At 41.6% G+C, this 23,172-nt stretch overlaps 1 protein-coding gene across 1 annotated transcript in view; it reads right to left on the reverse strand.

The window, feature by feature from the left end:
* SLC1A3 (solute carrier family 1 member 3) overlaps window positions 1-21,492 on the reverse strand; it is a 40,106-nt gene extending 18,614 nt beyond the window's left edge. Inside the window, exons 1-3 of the mRNA XM_035100736.3 lie at window positions 20,520-21,492; window positions 18,485-18,776; window positions 2,337-2,474 (exon numbers count right to left, since the gene is read on the reverse strand). Coding sequence (XP_034956627.3) covers window positions 2,337-2,474; window positions 18,485-18,665 — 319 coding nt within the window. The 5' untranslated portion in view covers window positions 18,666-18,776; window positions 20,520-21,492. The remainder of the gene's footprint in view (window positions 1-2,336; window positions 2,475-18,484; window positions 18,777-20,519) is intronic.
* Window positions 21,493-23,172: the final 1,680 nt, after the last annotated feature.

Consider the following 23,172-nt stretch of genomic DNA (forward strand, 5'->3'; position numbering starts at 1 on the left):
AAAGCATTTATACACAGATAAATGTGTACTTTGTGAGAAAATGCACCCAAAGATTCATATTCCAATATGTATTTAAATGTGACTTCTGGTGCAGATTTAAAAACAACAACAGATTAGTGCAGAAATGGCATAAGCTGATGAAGGAACAGATGCAAAAATGACATGGAGCAAAAATAGACTGATCCATCCATCTTTTCATAGAGAATCCCTTTGAGAAGGTAGTTTGTGGGGAGAGATGGGCCACAATCCAATGCCCCTCAAAAGACTTACTGTTAAGTTGTATTGCCTCAATGAGACTTTGTATCCAGACAAAAGAAGTGGATTCTTTGCACCACGCGAAGCAGCCAAACAACTTGTGTTGAAACATCAGAACGAAGAATCCTTACCTATTCACACTGGACAACTGACCTCATTCCCTTTATAAACTAGCTGCCCTCTGCAGACAACAGCATATGGACATCAATACTGCCTACAAAGATACTTCTAGCCATTGATTAAGCTACTCTGTCCTCCCTGCATAGCTATTAGGCTCAAAAAAGTGGAAACCATCCTGTTTTCTTGTCAACCACCCCAGTGCCCCTCTTCCCTCGCACCCTTTTTGGTTCATTGATGGGTCTTCTCCCTCCCTCTGATATTTGTTGTATTTATAAAAGGGTGGAGGAAGAAGGGAAGGATATTTTCTGTTTTAAAAATAATATTATTGCAGCCACACAAAGCAGATGAGAAGATTCTTATGCAGTATCTTAAAATAGTCTTATATTTTTCTTACAAGTCAAAATACTCAAAGCACTATCTATGCAGAAAACCTATTTATTAATTTATTTGTAGGAGGGGTGTGTAAATCCTAATTTCCCTGCTTTGTTATTTTTGTGGCAGCAGAGAGGGTTTGTTGTAGCTAAAATGTCTTCCACATTCTTCCATTCTTCTACTTATGCTCAGCCTGTTTAAATACAGTGGTACCTCTGGTTACGAACTTAATTCGTTCCGGAGGTCCGTTCTTAACCTGAAACTGTTCTAAACCCGAAGCACCACTTCAGCTAACGGGGCCTCCCGCTGCTGCCTTGCCGTCGCGTGATTTCTGTTCTCATCCTGAGGTAAAGTTCTTAACCCAAGGTACTGTTACCCGAGTCTGTAACCCGAAGTGTTTGTAACCCGAGGTACCAGTTTATACCTGAGGTATAAACAAAACCTTGCTATCACAGAAATGCCATCATTCTCCTGCGGCCTTCTTTCCAAGTTAACTAACCCCAGGGCTCACACTAGAACCCTCGAAACCTCTCACTACTCAGAGACTGGGGTATGTGTAACAATATGAAATAAAGCAGATGAGTAAAACATGAGCATAATTGGTATGACCAAAGACAACTTCAGCTCTGAAAAAAATATTTCCTTGTATTGTAAGGGTTGCCATGGTATTGCAAAGGCCTTCATTGGCAGCCCCAGGGAGGAGGCCCTGATTCTGATATTTACTTTTTCAGCAAGTAGGTCTGTAGCTCTCCTAGAAAGAAAGTTATGAAGCAAAATGTGCAGGTATGTTTCTGAGCAATTTCTGCGAAATCAGCCAGCCTTCCTGCTGACTGTCAGTGTTTTTAGGCAAAGAAGCTTAGACCAGGTCAGACCTGGTCTCACCTATCTCAATATTGTTCCTTTGAATGGTAGCCATTTTCTAAGATCTCAGGCAGAGAGAGATCTTTCTCATCAAGTGCAAATTTGCCCTTTTTAATGATGTCAGAAACTCAACATGGGACCTTCTGCATGTAAAGCATCTATATATAAAGGAATTTTATTTTCAATTTCTTTCCTAATAATTCTCATGGTGTATTACTGCAGCGGTCACCAATATTTTTTAAGCCAGTGGGTACATGTGGTTTTTAAGCAGCTCCTCATTCTGGTCAATTCTTCCCCCCTTCCTTGAAGAAAAGAGAGAAAGTGCATGCACACAAACCTCACCTTTCCGGGGGAGCTGGGTTAAAGTCAGACCCAGTGGAGGTAATGAGCTGAAAAAGAGCACCACTCTTCCAACTTCCTCCTTCAGCTCTATGTATTTTTCAAGGGAGAAAAAGGTAACCCCCACTTTGTGATCAAGGGGTACTCAATGAGAGGGGGTACTCAAAGGCTTTCTTGTGCCAAGGGATGTCCCCAAGGGGACCACTGCACCCAGAGGTCCCATGTTGATGGCCCCTGAATTATTTTACCAAGTATCTGAATCCTGGAGTTTGCCATCTTACATGCACTCGGCTGTAAGCTTTACTTTCTCTTCATCAACACATTGGCAAAAGGGAAAGAGAAAGCAGCAGCTGCTGCGAAACAGAAAAAGAGAAAAGATAAGAATGTACCTGTTACTAAGCTGGATACAATGAGAGGCAAAACCAGCATCTGCAACATTCTCATTAAGAGTTCGCCTGGGAAGGAAAAGTACTTCACTTCTCGGTAGCTGAAGTGGTATGACCGAAGACCAAATCCAAGGATGATACCTGGGGAGAAAGAAAGAAAAAAAATGAGACTACCATCTTCATCACAAATTGTATGTATTCAGGGTCAACTGAAAGGAGGCTCACGGAAGCTCTGAGCATACACTCAACAAACTTTCAAACGATCAAATACTTTGCTGAAATCAAGATAAATTATATCCACAGCATTCCCACAATCCACTAAGCTAGTAACCCAATAAAAAGGAAGGTAACATTAATCTGTTGGGATACAAATCCATGCTGACTCCTACTAATCACTGCATTATTATCAATATGCTTATAAATTGTCTCCATTATATTCTACACCAGTATCAAAATATTTTCCGTTAACTCTTCCCTTTTCCCCTTTTTGGAGACTGGGACAACATTTACCTGTCTCCAGTCCTGTGCTACCCACCTCACCTGTTCTCCAAGATTTCTCAAAGAAGGTGGACAAATGTTCTGGGCGTACACCAGCAAATCCCTTCCTTACACTAGACCTGAACACATTTAAGGTAGCTGTGTATTTCCTCATCAACACCTTAGCAATCATGAACCACAACCCTGACCTTCCTCAAGTTATGCTATTTATGCACGGTTCCTTGGAGCAAGGCAGTGGCCATTAAACCTGCTTGTCTATATTACAAGCATGCTCGGAGTTCACTTGCATGGGGCTTGCCGCTGAAGAGAAAACACCACAAACTTGTATTTCATTACAGTAACTTGACTTGCACTGAAGGTCACCGCACATGAGTGCCCTGCTTATAGAAGCTTGGAAATAATCTTTTCAGACCTCTCTGTAGTGATTCTCCCTTCTTATCCTAAATAGGTCATGAGGCATGTCCACCTCAAGGAACCCTTCATGTTTTGCTCAGCACTATGGCCAGCACATGCAAGGTGGTCCTGTGTACCAGCCTGGAGTGTCCCCAAGGATATATCTGTGCCAAGTGTAATGGACAGCTTGGTCCTGTTTGACCTCAGTGGCTATGGAAGGACAACTTTAAATTACAAACTCTGCCGTGTGTAACAGCTGTGTGCTAAGTTCCTAACTATGCTAAATGTGTCTCTTTGGGCAGAAGAGCAAAAAGATGCTGTGTGTAAATGAGGGTGCATTTCCACTCCCACAGATCAGTATGTGTTTCAGACAGAATCCAGAAATAGCCCAGCTATGCAGACAACTCTTAGCAAATTCAGAGTCCATAAGCTTTTTTTTTTTTTTTTTTTTGCATCTTGCTGATGTGAACACAGTTTGTGCGTAAGAAGGGCTTCACCCATCTGAAGATGCTGGATGCTGCCGGATGCTCTGTTATCAATTTTTGCTACAGCCTCTCTCACAGCACATCTTTCTGCACAATATAGAGAGCACACTTCAGATTTCATAGCTGAGCTGTGGCTCGTCCTGTTTCCTGGGTATGTGCTTGTAGAAACTAGCCTACTGAGCATAGGTAAACTCTGAACGCATTGCTCCACTTGTTGTTTCCTCTGTCCTTGGCCCACCATGGGCATGTGGCCCTCAGAAGTGCGCCTGGGAGAGAATACAGCCCTCAGGATGAAAGAAGTCCCTAAATCCAGATCAGGAGGTAAAGGACTAAAGCACCCTGTCTTCTACTCCAGGATCCTAACCCAGACTGGAATCCTTATGCTGGCTATTTCTGCAAAAAGAAATCCTCCACTCAGGGGCAAACAACATGATAATTGTCATGAGCCGTACGGTATAACTATACTCTACAGAGAAATGGAGGTGCTGAGTATCACTTAAGAGGAACTTAGCACACTAAAGGATCAGACATAAATTGACTAGACCTGGAGCAAGCCCTTTTCAGTAAGAGTTTCAGGTTTCCAAATAATTTGTGAGCCTTTCAAAGGAACAAAGGCTTGTAAGAAATACCCCAAAGCTGTTCTGCAGGCTTTGCCTTGACCTTTCACATCAGTGGGGTAGAAAAAGCAAATATTCAGAGAGAGCACAGGAGAGGCACGTATTTTCATATAATTAAAATAATAATAATCCATGCCCTGATTGTTTTCTGGAGAACAATTTATTCCAGATTTTAATATAATGCAGAATTAGAAATGCACTTAAAAGATTCAGCTGTGTATATCCACCAAAAAGAACAGAATAAAATATAAAGCCGTTTTATTCCATTTTACACTTTTCCATGTTAATGGACAGACATTAGGTTTAAGTGAATTTTTAAAAGGCAGCTCTGCCATGTTATTAGTTTACAGCTTGGTAATACTTCAGTTTGTTTGACCATAGGCCATGCAAGATGATGAGAAACAATAAGTACAGTGGTACCTCGGGTTAAGAACTTAATTCGTTCTGGAGGTCCCTTCTTAATCTGAAACTGTTCTTAACCTGAGGTACCACTTTAGCTAATGGGGCCTCCCGCCGCCACGCAATTTCTGTTCTCATCCTGAAGCAAAGTTCTTAACCAGAGGTACTAGTTCTTTCTTTTTTAATCTCTCTTAAAAAATTTTTTATTGAATTTTATAACAATTAATGATACAAATCTCATTCATCATGTTATTTAAAATTATTCTCACTCCCCTCCTCTGGACTTCCCCTAACCCCCCCTCTGCTGAGTTATTTAGTTTTATTTATCATACCCTGCTTTTCCTACACAAAAATAAAATCCCTTATCATTTCTCTAAAATATCTGTTACTCAAATGAAGTTTTCAAATCCTGCCAGTGAATCCAATGCATTCTGTTGTTTCTGCAAATAAACTGTAAATGGTTCCCAGACTCTTTTGAAGTCCTTTTTGTCCTTATCTCATAGTTTGTCTGTTAGCTTAGCCAATTCTGCATAGTGAACCAGCTTTTCTTGCCATTGTTCCTTTGATGGTATTTCTTCCATCTTCCAATATTGTGCAATCAAGATTCTTGCCACTGTTGTAGCATACATAAATAATGTCCATTTTTCTTTTGGTGGCTCTTGATTTGAGATACCTAACAAAAAAGCTTCAGGGTGTTTGACAAAATTCATTTTAAACATTTTTTTCAATTCATTGTATATCATTTCCCAATTTTTAAAAATGCATTTGCATTCCCACCACATATGATAAAATGTTCCTTCCTTTTCCTTACATCTCCAATATCTGTTATTTTCAGAGGTACTATTTCTGGGTTAGCGGAGTCTGTAACCTGAAGCGTCTGTAACCTGAAGTGTCTGTAATGTACATCAGATGAATAATTACAGAATGATAAAACTAAAACTAAAACTAATGATACTAAAACTAAAACTAATGATAAAACTAAAACTAATAATGAACTAAACTAATGATAAAACTACAGAACTATAAAACCAATTTCGAGGCAAGCATTCAATAAAACCAATTTCGAGGCAAGTACAGTATGTAAACTTGCTTATTCAAAATCAGATATTTTACCAAACTCTAATCACACCTAAAAGCCTATTCCAGACACCCCCAATCTTTGGCCCTCCAGATGTTTTGGACTACAATTCCCATCATCCCTGACCACTGGTTCTGTTAGCTAGGGAATCATGGGAGATCTGGACCATCTGGAGGGTTGGGGATGCCTGACCTATCCTATGAAATGTCTATGGGTCAAACAACTGGGTTCTGTGAGGCTCTTGAACAGCAATGAAACTATGTGGCTACATTGTATCCTCTTTTATTCCATTAAAATTGTATCGCATTTTCATTTAAAACAAGTCCAAGAGCAAATAATAAAAAGCAGTAGACAAGCAATGAAAATAACAGAAGTAACAAAATTATCACATCTGTGAAAATAACCCAGCCAATTCCACCTCCAATTAACCCAGTCTATGTAAATTAAAACGTTTATAATAGGTGGTGGATAACCATCAAGGTTGTTGTTTTTAACATTTAATTATTTGAATTGACTTGCTAGTCTCTTAGTCCAAGAAAGTCTCTTAAGAGACTCACACAAAGGGGAGGAGGCATAATGTACAAAACAAGAAATGTCAATAAAACTATTCCAATAACCCACAAGGAAGCCCAGCAGAGAAATAAAGAAAACTACAGCACCTAGAACCTTTTCTCCAATAGTCCTTCAACCAACTTGTCCACCATCCACCTTTTGATTACAATGGGAGATGATATACATTTTAGCCTGGTGGCTTAATGAGGGCACCAGGCAGACCTAACTGAGGATAGCATTTCACAGATGAGAAGCCAGCTGGCACTGAGGGGAGAGCATTCCACAAATCGAGGTGCCACAGATGACGAAGCCCCCTCACTTGTTGCTGCACAATGCATACTTGGCAAATGTGTCACTATTAGGAGGGCATCCCAGCCAATTTTACAGCAAGGGCAGGTGCATAAGGGAGTAGGGACTCCATCAGGTATCACCTGGTCTGAAGCAACGTAGGACTTAATGTAAACACAAGCACCTTGAACTTGGCTTGGTAGTACCCTGGTAGCCATTGCAGCTATTTTAGAACTGGTGTGGCATGTAGTCACCAGCCTGCTCCAGTCAGCAGCCCCACACAGAGTGCACTGCAATAATCCATTTGTGATGTTACCACTGCATGGATCACTGTGGCCAAGTTATCCCCGCCTAGGAATGACCCTAGATGGCAAACCAGCTGAAGCTGGCCAAGAGCGCTTCAAACCCCATGGAAGCTACTAGCATTTCCATTGGCAACACTAGATCGAAGAGTACAAACAGACTATGTAGCTGTTCCTTATAGGGGACTGCAACCCCATTCAGAACCTGCCCAATTCCCAGATGTGGGAACCTTCAATTCACAGGGCCACCATCTTAAAAGGATTCAGTCTCAGCTCCTTGGACCCCATACAGTCCATTACTGGAACCTAATAGGGCCAAGAGGTTGCCTTGCCTCTCCTGACTCAGGTGAAAAAGAGAAACATCAGCATGACTGGATGACAATAACCCTTGCCTGTCCACATTCACACAAACATTACCAGCCCTCTTATTTGCACCTTACTCTCTGCCACAAATATTGATATCTGCCCTTCTACTCCAATAGCCTTATTGCACACATTCACTATGCAGGCCTTACTAAAACCCTACCCACTTGTGAAAAACGGGGGGAGGGGGAGAAAGAGTTGCTCCTCGATTCTCCACCCTCCATCTTGTTATCAATGTCAGCCCAACATGGCTTCCAGCTGAATGTCTGCAGTGCAGAGTCTGCTGGACTTCCCTGCACAATTTAGAAGCTTGATCACGAAGGGAATTTCATGACGGAGAAGGGGCAAACAGGACTGAGGTCACACAAAAGACTTGGTCCAGCAGGCACAACATTTTATTAATGGACTCTTTCTAGAGATACCAAACATGATCCTTACAAGGCATCGGGAGGTACTTGGCTTTCTCCAAATCATACACAGCATTTAAAAATAATTATTTATTAATGTTAAATATCTATATGGTGTTTATGTGGTATATCTGATTGATACCTGCCTCACCTGTGAAGGTGATGGCACTGAGAACTGGGCCCCAGAGGTGGACCTTAAAGAACAGGGAGGTTTATATAGGAATGGGCAGTCCTTCAGATAACATGAGCCCAAGACATGGGAGATTTTATTTCTTTTAAACAATGTGATAAATGTCATGTCAACTTTGCCCCTTTATATTCCAAAGTTGCAGGCAATGTCTAGCATTTGAGCCCTATTTTGGTGTAGGTGCCATTTATTTATTTCCCGATACTTTGCATCTTGGTTTTCCGTCTTAAAAAATCCTTACAGCTTACAGAAGGCAAAACACTGTCTGAAACACAACTGTGGCAATAAAAATTCACAGAACCCAACCTGAGCCAACGGATTCAAGTTACAAGAAATATAGGACTTTATATGTTAACATCAGCTCCTTGAACTGAATCTGGTAACTGGAAACCGGTGAGCATTGTTTTAACAACAGAAAGTCCGTGTTCCAAGCCATCCATGCCAATCAATTATTCCAAGCCATCCATGCCAATCAATTGTTAAGGGAATGTTTCCAAGGAGAGCCCCAATACATTGCAGCAGCCAAATCTTCACCTAGGGCATGGGTAAGTGTGACAAGAGTGTCTGAAGCTGGAGAAAGCAAAATAATTCCTCTGATAGCACCTGGGCATCTAAAGTAAGGGCCAGAGCTAACAGTCCTCCTAAGCTGCAAAACTGGTCCAGGAAACCCCATCCAGGAAAAGGTTGAATGTCACTTATCAGATCCATTAAAACACCCAACTGGCAGGATTTCCAACATTGGTATTTTGCTGCAGTTTCTTACCCCGTCATTCAGACCATCACTGATTCCAGGCACCCGTTCAGCACTTCCATCACCTCATCTGACTCAGATGAAAAGGTGACACTTCAGCCCAAACATCTGAACAGCCTCATATACATTTAGATCAAGGTAGCCAATAGGGCTACCCCATATGTTGTTGGACTACAACCCATATCATCTTTGACCGCTATCCATGCTGCCTGAGAGTTGTAGTTCAACATTGCATAGAAGGAACCACATTGGCTAACCCCTCTTTTAGGTGTCTACCACCTATCCAATGAACTAAAACCAGATTTTCCTTTCTGACCCAAGAAAAGGAGAATATAATTTAAAGTCAAAGAAACAAAAACGACAGCTCAGAAGGCTATTTTTAATGTTTTCTTTTTCCTTTCATATTTCAACAACGCATCTGAGCCCAAAGATTACATGGCTGCTTGCAGGGTAATAATAAGCACAAAATTGGACCACTGCAGAACTTTTAACAGCGTCTTCTTGGTACAGGGAGCTGTGGCAAAAAGCCCCGACAGAAAAAAAATTCATGTACCAACTTAAATTGGCTGGAAGCAAAGATAAAATATTATATTTTCATATAGTCTAGTTTGATTTTATCTCACATACAAATCAGGGACACATACAGCAGCATTTATTACAGCCTCTCTCCAAATGATGGAAAAGAGACACGGTACACACTGTAATATTATGATGAAGAATACAGAAAAGTTCCAAGTTGCCAATGGATGTTACATAAATGTTTACCTACACATAGATAAAAAAATACATAACATGTATTGCCTTCTGTTAGCAATTACAAGATGTAACCCTGCCTATTTTGTTTATTGTTGTTTGTTTTTGCAGTTTGTTTTTTATTTTTAAAAAATACATGCCACTTTGTGTTGTCCTGCAACTGTTTAAATTTGTGGCCCTAATTCACACCAGTTAAACCTGTGCAGTACAATCTTAGATTTGTAAGTCTCATCAACTTCAATAGGACTTACTTCCCGGAAAGCATTGTGTAGGATTGCTTAGTTTGTTAATCTACCGATTAAGATGAGTAAAGCTAGCAGTCCTACATAATTTAAAATAGTTATTTTACCACAATAAAATGTAATTAGCAGCTGACTGGTCTAGATTTTTGGAACTCTCATAAGACCCAAAGGATCCAGGTAGGATATATTGGGAGACGGAAAGAAAAAGGAGGAGTGGTTTCTAAAAAGTAATGCAAACTTGAGATGGAATTCGTTTTGATATGTCATCCAAAATGATGTCCTCTTGTGCAGGGAAGTGTCAGAGAAGTGTTATCTTAGTAGAAATAATGATGCTTCCTATCCAAAATAAACCAGCTGGAAGAACATTGACAAAAACTAACGAGAAAGATGATTTTATGGCTGGAAGGATAATCTATTTAAAAGAGGTGTACTATGCAGAGAGAATGAAAGGGTAATATAATATAATTCCTCCTCGCACCATTTATTTATTACACATATAACCCACTTAGGTCCTCTAAGGAAGTCCAATACCAGTAAGATTTAGCTTGGTTTTATTTCAGATTTGTCCAATTCTTTTCACTCCCTTTGATAAACATACACATCCAATTCAGTGAATAAGTTCAGATGTTGTGGCCAAACCAAGCTTTGTCTACCCAGACTGTTCTTCAGGCTTTTGTGTAACCCCCTCCTTTCTTTCCTGCTTTCTTATGCACCAATTCCCTCTTTGGTTTGCAATAACTATAGTTTGACAAGACATCCCTTATATATATATATATATATATATATATATATATATATATATATATATATATATATATGGTTGTTTCAAACTACAGCTTGGTTTTGAGAATGGGATATCAATTTGAACTGATAGTTTGCTCAAAGCCCAGGAAATGATCTGGGAATGGCCAATGGGCTACTGTTTTTCTGGAGCTAAGAAGGTGTGGACTTTGGTTAGGGAGTTCCAATAAGATAGCAGTATTTTAGAAACCCCATAGATTGCCCTATTAGTCACCATGGCAATTTATGAAGCAGGAAATGAGGGAGGGAACCACAGCATGCAAACCCAAGACATGGCCCTGAAGACCACCCGCGGTGTGGTTGTGAACCAGGCAGCTATTAGCAAACTATTGCATTCTTCTTATTCATTATGAAAAATAATCAGAATATACTGTATAAAGTCAAGAATCACACAAATAAGCACGAGCTTGCAATAAAACAACTCCCTCCTTATTAAGGCAATTCAAGAGCTTTCTGTGGAAACGAATAATATAAGAATTGCTGGTGGTGCTAAATTATCATCTCACTCAGCAGCCAAGATGATGCCCCTGGAAACCTAACAGAGAAAAATGACTGTTCTCTCTTACTGTTTGTTCCAGCATTCAGTAATCATATGTATATTACAAAAAGAGGATAGTATACCTCTGGATATCGTTAACATGTTGCTAGCTTTCCTAGCTAATACCGGTAGCTATTGCAAGACTGTTCTCTGTCAAAACCCATTCTTGAACAATCTGTCTTATTTAGCAACACAACACCATCTTGGGATCAGTTCTGTATGTTATTCCATGTGAAGAATAACTAGACAAGGAAAGAAAAATGCAACCATGCCCTGCTAGGAACATCATGCAAAAAAACCAAACCAAAATCTGAAAAAATAGCTGGCACAAAAGACAGTAACATCAAATGCTTGTGAGCAAAGGAAAGTCTTGAGCTGGTACTAAAAATATTGTAGTGTTGGTGCCAGGTGGGGAGAGCATTTCATGATCAGGGGCTTTTCCTCTTTGCCTCCCTCTAAACCACCAAATAAACTCACTCCAGAATTTTCATAATGTCATAAACTTCAGTGATGTAGTTGCCGCCCCTAAACTAAGAAGCATCCCAAATGTTTCTTCATAGGGAAGCTAGTCCAAGCTCTTGATGCAAGGATGGGGAACTTCCATCCCTCCAAATATTGCTGGACTTGAACTCTGTCATGACTAATGACGTGGGGACCCAGCCATGCATAGTGGGGGACTCTGATGAGCCCGCTCTTTCAGGGAGGTAAAGCCTAGCACATGACAGGTCTGGTCAGCCTACATAAGGTTCTGGTTGGTCCCACAAGGGACATATCTCCAGTAGCTGTATTAGTAGGGCCCCGTGGAGCTGTCCAAGGTTCTGTATACTCTCTTCTTTACCTCAGCATTGCCAGCTTCCCCTGGGAGCCTCAAGTGCCCACCAAACTGGACCAATGGCCATGATTCCTGACCATGCTGAATGAGGCTGATGGGAGCTGGAGTCCAACAAGTTCTGGGGAACCTTAATGAACTGAGCCTTTGTAATGTACATCAAGGGGGAAAGGAAGAAGGCACAAGAGACAGAGCTCAAAGGTTTACAATGTTATACTAAGTTAACTGAATGTACAACTTGATGTTTCTAGTTCAGCTGTAATAGTTTTCAACTTTTCACGAACGATGAAAGGAGTTACTTAAATTAACCTTGCAATCAGTCTGTGTTGATTGGTTAAATTGGAGCTAAGGCAAATGGTTCCAGAAAGGGAACCAATTCTAACGTTCTTTTGAGGCCTTAAGCCCTGAGTGAAACCAGGTGCTAAAATCTGAGCAAAACATGATGCCAAACTTAAGTCTCACTCTGAAGTCAGAGCTTTCTCCATACAGAGCAAGCAAAAATAAACTATGTTGGAGGGGTCAGCTGGTTGGAGACGAGACAAGGAGTAAATCAAAACAAGAGCTGCAAAAGGCAACATATCTCTTGGATAAGTTGAGATGGAACTGACCTGGTTACCTGGGATGTATTTATAGGAATCATGGGGCATTAACATTTAGAGAATCCATGTGGTGCAGATGATAGTGTCACACAAGGCGATCCATGTCCAAATCTATGCTCAGCCATAAAGTTCATGTGGTCACCTTGAGCCCCTTACTGCCTCTTAGTCTCGCTTCACCTCGCAGCAGGTTAGTGATTATAAAACGGAGGGAGTATTTCTTACTGATGGAGTGGAGCTTATTACTACCTGGTCCAAAGAAAGAAAAAAATGGCAAAGTTTTGGCTAGAGCAGAGATGAGAAACCCATGACCCTCTAGATGCGATTGGATCCCATCTGCCCAGACCATTGCCATGTTGGCTGGGACTCCCTCAGAAGGTGGCGGAACCTCCTTCCTTTTTAAGCAGAGGTTGGGTCATCATCTGTCATGGATGCTTTAGTTGAGATTTCCTGCATTGCAAGGGACTAGATGATCCTCAGGGTGCCTTCCAATTCTACAATTCTATGATTCTGTGATCCTAACTGTTCACTGCTAGACCAGACAGGATAGCAGAATCATTACAGGTGGCAGCTACTGCCTCATCACAGCAGGACTGCTGTCCCTTAAAACATCTGCATCTGCAAAATGAAGTGCCCCTCACTTTAGATGCTTAAAGTTCTATGCTACCATTTGCTGCTTGGTGCTGGATCAGGCCACAGGAACATGAGACTTTCCCCCATACTGATCTTGTTAGTCTCCTCCCCCATCGTTCTGCCCGGACACTGAGGTCCAGCGCTGAGGGCCTTCTGGCGGTTCCCTCGCTACGAGAAGCCAAATTACAGGGAACCAGGCAGAGGGCCTTCTCGGTAGTGGCACCCGCCCTGTGGAATGCCCTCCCACCAGAGGTCAAAGAGAATAACAATTACCAGACCTTTAGAAAGCATCTCAAGGCAGCCCTGTTTAGGGAAGCTTTTAATGTTTGATGGATTTCTGTATTGTAATATTCTGTTGGAAGCCACCCAGAGTGGCTGGGGGAATTATTATTATTATTATTATTATTATTATTATTATTATTATTATTATTATTATTATCATGATTTAGCAGTGGCTGTAATGAGGATTGCCTGGCTGAATATTTACATAGTTATCATGCTGCTGGCACTCACTATTCAGCTCATCACACATGGTACTTTTGCTTCCATTTTACTGTGCATTTATGAAACTCACTAAAATATCCCTTATATGAGAAAAAATCTTTCCATCCTGGTGTTAACCATTAGGTCTCCCCCGTCTCCTCCTTGATTTTGCCTGACAGTGCAAAGTGCCCTTAACTCAAGTTCAGCTCTCTATTTAGAAATAGCGCTCCTCTGTGAAGTACAAATATCCATCCTTTCCCTCACCACTTCTTTCCAGTTTTCATCCCTTCACCCCAAATGATCATGACCAGTAGGAATGGTTCTCCTTTTCAGAAAGGAATTCTCAATGCTCTGCACCAGGGTTGCATAACCTGTGACCCTACAGAAGTTGTTGGACTCCAACTTCTATCATCCCTGACCACTGACCATAAATCTGGGGCTGATAGGAGCTGATTCTAACACCGCCTGGTGGGCCGCGGGTCCCCCATTCTTGCTCGATGCATCCCTGATTAAAATAGACAATATCCATGCAGAAAGAAAAAAACAAACAAACTCATAGGATTCCAGAAGATGGCAATGTAAGATTGCATTACCATTGGCCTGGTTGATCCATTTACAAAACATCCATGGTACAAAATTAGGTATTTTGCAAGTGAAGCAAACTAAATTAGTCTGCAAATCAACATCCAATCAGCAACATCTTAAGATGTTGGACTATCATATATTGCTGATTGGACTTTACTACACTATTTTATAGAATGGATGTCTGACCAGTGTCTACATTGCTATGTTTTAGACTCATGCTTCAAATTTTCTTATTTATGCAGGCTTTCTCTGCCATAGTTGCCCGTACTGTTGAAGATATTTTGCTCTTTTTCTGTATTGTATTTTGCATATACTGTAATTTCAGGTTTTAAAATGCACATTTAAGCAGTATGGAAATTCCAACAAATAAATAAATTCAACAAATAAATTATTGTATCAGCAACATTCTTTTTCTCATCTCTTTTTCTTAAAGAGGAGGAAGATTTCCGCAAAATTCAAATGTTAACTCACCATATAGTTAGAGCACTGCTACTGTATGATATCCTGCCCCACAAAGTTAAGTTGCTTAAACTCAGTCCTCCAATGAACCATTTGCAAATGTGTTTCTGTGGTATTGTATGCCAAGACCTGCAATTCTACCAACCACATTCAGTTTCGGGGGGGGGGGGCACTAGAAAGGCTCATTTCCAAATTGAAATAGACATTTCAGAATATGTTAGCACACTAGAAAGATTGCTCATCAAAACTTTGAATGCTGCAATTCAAGATTTCTATGCTGTCCAATATGACTGACAAGACAGGAAGCAGCTCATAGGAAATCATTCCCAGTGGTTTCTCAAACATGTACAATGTCGCTTTCTGTTTTACCGCAACAAATGGAAACACCAAACAAAAATAGCTGTTGGTTCTGATGTTCAGCTTGCAGCGGCTCATCCCACACCCCACACAGAGCTAACAGAATCTCTCCTTTTGTGTGTGTGTGCGTGTGTGTGTGTGTGTGTGTGTGTGTGTGTGTGTGTGTGTAGTGCACAAGTTATCCTTAGAGGAACTGGGCATGAAAGAACTTTCTTTAAGTGAATCCACCTGTCCTTTTGGTTCCTTTTTATAATGCAGAAAGTTTTGCCCATTGAAGCTATCACTCCTAATTCTTTAGCCACTCATAATAATTGTTGGCATAGATTTCCAGACAATTTTTGTGATTGCTTAGAGTTCCACAACAAAATGTGTGTGTGTGTTAGATAATATCCATCCATTTGTCTACGATTCTATCTAGAGACCAATCTAAGGGCATATATATATATGATGATGCTAGACCGAGAATCTGTTAAAACCATACAGATCTAAGCCTATTCAATGCCCAAAGAGAGATTTCCTGAAAGGCGTGCGAGACAGTCTTTGCATTCTGAGGGAAATGCAATCCTTAAAGTTGCTCACCAATATATATATATATTTAATGAAAGGTGTATCCACATAGAAACAGTTAGGATTCTGATGGTTACATGTCCAATACCTAAACAGTGACATCCTACCTTATTTGCAGCATAGCCTTACATAGGTCTATTCAAGCTCCACTGAATTCAGTGAGGCACACTCCCAGGTAACATAAGAAGAGGACTGCAGCATCAGACCAATGACCCATCCAGTCTAGCATCCTGTTCCCATAGTGGCAAACCAGGTGCCAGTGGGAAACCAGGGAACGGGACCCAAACACAAGAACGCTTTCCACTCCTTTGATTTCCAGCAACTGGGATTCAATGGCATGACTGTCTCCAACCAAGGAGGCAGAGAATAACCATCATAGCTGGTAGCCATCAATAGCTGCCACCTCCACAAATTCTCCTAACCCTTTTTAAGCCATCTAAGTTGGTAGCTATGCACCGCATGAAGAAGTACTTCATTTTATTTGTGCTGAATCTTCCAATGCTCAGCCTCATTGGATGTCCATCTTCTAGTGTTATGAACGGGGTAAACAAAATTCCCCCTACCCATTTTCTTCATGTTATGCATCCTTTTTATAAACTACTTTCATGACACCTCTTACTCGCCTTTTCTCTAAACCAAATCAAAACGTCACGCACACTGCAATCTAGAGGAGTCACTCTATCCCCTTGATCATTTTGGTTGCCCATTTCTGAACCTTTTCCAACTTTACAATTTCCTTTTTGGGGTGAGGTGACCAGAATTATACATACCGTAGTATTCCCAGTGCAGCCAACACCATAAATTTGTATAACAACATTATGATATTGGCAGTTTTATTTTCAATTCATTTTCTAATTATTCCTAGGGTGGAACTCTTAAGTCATTTATGAACAAGTTAAAAGAACAAGTCCCAATACTCGTCCTTGGCGTACTGATTTTTCTACATCTCTTTGTTCAGAGAAATGTCAATTCATTCCCACTCCATGCTTCCTGCGTTACCAATTCCTGATCCACAGGAGGACCTCTCCACTTTTTCCTTAATTGCTAAGCTTACACAGGGGTCCTTGCTGAAAACTTTTTGAAAGTCCAAGTACATTATATTAACTCTAATTGGTTTGTGAGACAGGTTCTGGTTCATAGGATTTCAGCCTTAATTTTTCCTGAAGTACCACATCCTCCCTCAAAGACATAAGCTTCAACTCTTGGGAGCCCAATTTGTTCCTTAAAGATGAATCGTGGCGTAAACTAACTAGGAGTTTTCAGTTGCAAGCCCAACTGCATTGATTCACACCCAATTGAGCCATTAAAATGTAATGACGAAAAGGGTGGAAAGCTTGGGACAAAATCTGCACATAGTGCAAACTTTAGGAAAGTGGTCCTGGAATCTGTGCATCTTCTCACTGAACCAGACACTCCTATTAATATCCTTGTGAAATTCCCACAGGAATATATCTGCGTGATGTGCAATCTTTGCAGAGGTTTAGGAAGCAAGCTGGGCCAGTCTCTTTCGCTGTATTCGGCAGCCTTTCTGTCTTGCTTGTAATAATAGCCAACACCTGATACTCTCCAAAATAAAGAATGCGACTCTCCAGAGTGCAAATGATTTTTGTTTGCAGAAAGCAGAATCCCAGAAATCAAATATTTTCATACACACCACACTTTCGTGAATTCTTTTCTTCCTATAAAAATATTTTCTCACAAAAGGAACTGACAGCGATGGCTCAGAGAACTACTTTAGGCGTGCCTAAGGAGTTGGATGGGCCTGGTGGGATCAAAATGGTTTTTCATTTGAATGGTGGATAAGAACGCTGTATCTTTTTAAAGTTTCAAAAAGAGATTTGCCATGAGGCAAGTGGGGACTACCAGCCCAAAGTCTCCTTGCCATGTAGAACTAGCGACCACACAGTTCTGTTGATTCAGGCCACTATAAATTCCTATCTGAAGTTTTTTTTATATATATTTGGGTGGACTGTAAACACAGCAAGGAAAATTCCCAAGCCAACCTTTTTCTTTCATCTCACCGGAGATATGCAAAATATATAAAAAGTGCAAACATTGCCCTAATCAGCTTTGTAAACAAAATCCAACCAGGTTACCTTCCAGAACCATTGAGCAGGTAGATACCTTAATATCTACTCAATTGCATAAGTAGCACATAGATTTCTTAAAAAAAACCCAAAACCAAACAAACCATAAACCTTGGCTGTGTGGCTGTAATTCTTTAACTGTGAGGGGGGAAATAGCTTAATATTGAGGCTATTATGTTCTCATTTCTGGATCTTGATTTGAAATGAAGAGACTTTGGAAACTTTGCTCTAAGAGCTGCCAACTGGAATTTAAGCATGAACACCAGCAAAGGAAGATCAACATGACCCAAACAGAGTATAACAAAGGTTTATAGCTCAGCATTTTGTTTTGGCCTCAAATAACTGATTTCTTCTCCTCTACCTTTCTTTCCCTTTACTCTTCTTCCCTTTTGAGTCTTGCCTTTTTAGTTTGTAAGTCTGATGCCTGGCCTCTTTCACTCTCTTTTTATTGAAGTGAGCTGCTTGGGGAGACAATACTGTAGTTGTCTGAAACGGTCTGAGAAGCCGGATAAAAATACAGTATATAAATAAGAGAAACACACCCTTGGGAAACTGCACTGAGGGAGGAGCCAATTTTCTTTAATTGTTAAGAAGGATTAAGGGCTCATAAAAAGCGGCTTCTAATTAGGGGCTTTTTTAAAAAAAGAATGCGTAAAATAACTCAACCATTTTCCTTCTGATTTAACCCCCTTTGAGCACTACTGATTTAAAACACAGCGAAGTGCAACTGCAGTCAGACCTGACCATCAACAGTAAAACTTTTACCAACTCTTGAACAGCACAGAGTGATCGGATAGAACTTTCCAAGCCGGCAAGTTCTTCTCAACGGGGAAGAAAGTGGACAACATCTGACCAAGTGATGTTTTTTTCAAGATTTGTTGCCTCAGTCAAAATTACTCACCGACAATGACACCAATGATGGTGAAGATCACAAAAAAATTCCTCAGTAAGTAACTTTTGACATCATCCTTTGTAATGCTCTGCACTTTCTTCTTTGCCAGGAGAGTACGTTTCCGGACTCCTTGCAGAATGCGCTCCATCCTGTTGCCCGACCTCGTGTCTTCACCGTTACTTTTAGTCATCTATAGATCACAAAGCCTCTACTTTATAGATTTGCTGCTGTTAAAATCTCTGTGGTGGGGAGGGGAGGGGGGATGAAAACTCCTTTCCCTTGATCAGTGACAACAGAAACCCTAAAAGAGAGAGAGATAGAGATTGAGAAAGCGGAGTTTTCAATAACTGCCTTCAAAACCATGCAATAGAAACCCAGCTTTCAGCTCTTTTATGCAAACATTTTTGTAAAAAATAATAATTATAATCAAGGCATTGTGGTCAATATGGAATAATTTTACATCACAACATAGGAAAATAAAGTCACTTATATGAAGAGCGGTGCGGGCACAATCCAGCTATTTTAGGGCGCAACGGTATGCATGTTTATTCAGATATGAACTGCACTGTGTTCATTGGAGCTCAGATAAGCAGCATATTAATGCATCCTCAAAGTTCCTGTGCTTCGATTAAAGAACAGGATTAGCACCCCCACTAAAAGCAACAGGACTTAATTTTGGCTGCATTGTGTCAGGATATCTTAAGGTTGCTTTTAAAAATCTATTTGGTTCAGATCAAATTACTTATTACAGTATTTATATATATATATATACAGTATATATTTGGCATAGCTGCCAAGTTATCCCCTTTTTTAAGGGAAATTCCCTTATGCTGAATAGGCTTCCTCGCGAGAAAAGGGAAAACTTGGCAGCTATGATATTTGGGGGGGAATCGTATCACACTTTAGCCAAATTTCACAGCTTTTGTGCAAATCATTTTTAGTTCTCTGCTGACGGTATATGACTAATTTACATTATCTTGTACATGACCCCAAACAAAAGCATGCAATCCATTCATCTATTTAAGAAGGTTGCTCTTAGACACTTTCCCACCCACAGGCACCACTGTCTCTTGAGGTATGCTGTAGTCTGCATATCAACTCAAAATGGGACAAATTAGAGTTTAAACCCCTATTAGAGGGACACTGCTTGCTTATTACACATTTACACTCACAAATACTAATATTTTGCTGTACTGCAGCTCACACATCAAACACCCGATTCTAAAAGTGTGCATGATTGGTTTTTTTAATCCTTGACTTAAATCCAACTTCACCTTCCACGTTTGATCGTAGCATTTAAGACAGCTGTTCGCGTCTCCCACTGCAAAAGTTATGAGGCTGACTCACAAAAGGTTTGAAATGATAATAAGCTGGGCACAGGCAACATGATTTTCCAATTGTATCAAGTGCTTAACATCTCTAGTAGCTAGTGGTTCCCAGCTACTGAAATCCAAATAAGTTTTAATAAAGTTTCTCACAAGTACCTGCTGAAACATTCATCCTCTCACCCCTGTTGGAATATTAATTTCTGCATTATTTTGAACAAATAAAAGTTTCCCATGTCACCTGGTTATAGAAAGATATCGTTTTGGGGCGGGGGAATCCTGTGCAGAATTATTTGCTTTAACCAGAGCTGCTGCAACCCTATACCCCCCCTTTTTTTAGAAACAGGTCCCACTGAACTTCGGGGAACTTACCTCTCCGAGGAGACACTTCCCAGGTCATTACGCTGTTAAAGAAACAGTCGCTCTTCTCCCGCACCCCAAATCAGGAGCCCTCCCCCCCACCTGTCCGTATCAATATCCAGGGTGCAAGGAGTACCCCAAAGGGAGACAGCATCCACTGAAGCAGGAAAGGACGGCTGGGTGCCAAGGGGAGAGGAAGGCATATGCAACTTGAGAAGGGATAGCACAGCGAGACTCTTAACCTCGGGGTCGCGGGTTCCAGCCCCACGTTGCGCAAAAGATCCCTGCACCGCAGAGGGGTGTCGGACTACGCGATCCCCTCGCAACTCTGCAATTCGAGATCGAGACCGCGCGCTCACCTTTCCAGACTCCGGAGTCCTCTCCGAGCAAAGCGGGCGGGAGGCAAGAGGCGAGATTCCCTCCAGATCGAGTGGAGTCCACGCGGGGAGGGACGGAGGCTGTCCGGGGTAGCGGGAGCGAGAACGTGGGCCGGGGGCGCAGGCTGGGACTCTGCCGGAGGCAACTTAGAACCGCAGCAAGTTAAGGAAAGGGGAGGAGCCGGGCCGGGCAAATGTGTGTGCGCGCAGGCGGCGGCGCCGAGGGGCGCTGGGAGGCGAGCCTGGCGAATACTGATGAGCCTCGGCGCTCCGCAATCGGGGTGGCTTTCCTTTGTGTGTCCCCCGCCCCACTTTTAGGCCACTTTCACGCTTTGTCAGTTCAGCTTCCTTGGAAATGCAAACTCTGGACCCGGGAGAGAATGGCGAGCGCGCAAGCCTCTTCTCTTTCCTTCGTCGCCTTGCCAAACGAGATTTCTGGGTCTCCAGATAGCGTTATGCAGCATTATATACATGCATGCATCTATCCTTTTAGGATGATGATGATGATGATGATGATAATAATAATAATAATAATGGTGCAAGTGTGCGCTTCCCTTTCAAGGCTTCTTGTAGGAGGCCAGGAAACGTGTTGGCATTTTTATTTGTGTATGTGTGTGAAATCAGTGCTCTGTGAAAGCTGCCCCAGAAGGAGAGTAACCTGTCCGCGATTTCTCAGGAGTGAGCAGGACCAGGACAAGGGAAAAGTCAACAGAAGCACAGGCGGTTCTTCTTCCTTTCGGCCTCCCTGCCCTCTCCCGTGACTCGTCGTTACGCTACATTCAAGACAGGGCTTGTTCTGTCAACGTTTTCTTTTAAAAGCCTCCCGAAGTAAATTCAAGCCTCCGCGAAACTTTCAGCGCTTTAGAAGCCGTGAAAGGTAACGAGGGAAAGGACAGCTGCTTCGAAGTTTCTCTTTTGCTTTAATTCACTGTGTGCACCCAGGAGGATGCAGACTTCCAAAGAATGAGCGCCGAGTGAGACCTTGCGCAAAGTTTAAGAGGAATGCTGGTGGCTCCTTCAGGCCTCTCATAAGACATTTCCATATTTATTTTTACTCTCTGAGTCATGGATAAAAAATGCATACCTCTATAACTGCAAACTTATCCCCTGAGGTCACGTCCATACCATACATTTAAAGCACTCTTATATCACTTAAGAAGTCATTGCTTCCCCCAAAGAATCTTGGGAACTGTGGTTTGTTAAGGGTGCTGACCTCAGAGCACTATATTTCCCAGCGTCCATAACAAACTACAGTTCCCAGGCTCCACGACTGCTTAAGTGATATAAGACTGCTTTATGTCAGAACATAATACTAGCCCTGATGGATCTGGTCAATGGCTCATCTGTGGCCAAACAGATATTCGTGGGAAGCCAATAAGCACCAGCACTTGCCCCTTCTGCAGCTTCTGGCAACTGGTATTCAGAAACATACTGTCTCCAATCATGGAGGCAGAGTGTATAGCCATTGTGGCTAGGAGCTAGGAGCCATGGAGAGATAGCCTTACCTGTCCTGAATTTCATTTATTAAATTTGCATGCCACTCTTCACCCTTAGTTCTCAGAGTGGTTCACAACATAAAGATCTATAACCATCCTAGGGCTTGTTTCTGGCGTATCACAGCTTTAGCCAAGGGCTAACTAGCAAATATCAGTATAATGAATTCTAAAATAGCAGTAGACATATAACCAGAGTTTTGTTGTTTGCTATAATAATGGAAGTTCAGGTAGAATGTATACTGTAGATCAGGAAAGGTAGCACTAAAGTCAAAAGGATGGCAGCGTGGTTAATGGGCAGAGTCAAGGAAGGTAAGAGAGGGAAGAAAGTTTCTCTCAGTAAATGGAAATCTTTAAATCTGTTTAAGCGATCCAAGTTGGGGGCCATTACTACCTCTTGTGGGAGCACGTCATAGTTTTACTATTTTATTTATTTATTTCATAATGTTTATATACCACTTGACAGTAAAACAAAAACAAAAACCCCCAAAGCAGTATGCACTGCGTTAAGAATTACTTTATTTTGTCTGCCCTGAATCTTCCATACTTCAGCTTCATTGCATGTCCCTGAGTCTTATAGGAGAACATTATGCATGAAGTGAAGGAAGTGGATACGGAGAAGTAATTCTATATGCCTCTATCATGTCTAAACTAAAAAAGCCCAAAATGTTGTAAGCTTTCCTTATAGGGAAGGTGATAGTTTTATCATCTGATACGCAGGCTGAGACCCTACCTGCCTGCAGACTGTCTCGGCAGAGTGGTGCATGCTCTAGTTATCTCTCGCTTGGACTACAGCAATGCGCTCTATGTGGGACTACCTTTGAAGGTGACCCGGAAACTACAACTAATCCAGAATGTGGCAGCTAGACTGGTGACTGGGAGCGGCTGCCGAGACCACATAACACCGGTCTTGAAAGATCTACATTGGCTCCCAGTACGTTTCCGAGCACAATTCAAAGTGTTGGTGCTGACCTTTAAAGCCCTAAATGGCCTCGGTCCAGTATACCTGAAGGAGCGTCTCCACCCCCATCATTCTGCCTGGACACTGAGGTCCAGCACCGAGGGCCTTCTGGCGGTTCCCTCGTTGCGTGAAGCCAAGTTGCAGGGAACCAGGCAGAGGGCCTTCTTGGTAGTGGTGCCCG

Source organism: Zootoca vivipara, chromosome 10, assembly GCF_965207765.1.
Source record: "Zootoca vivipara chromosome 10, rZooViv2.hap1.1, whole genome shotgun sequence".
In the NCBI taxonomy this organism is placed as follows: domain Eukaryota; kingdom Metazoa; phylum Chordata; class Lepidosauria; order Squamata; family Lacertidae; genus Zootoca; species Zootoca vivipara.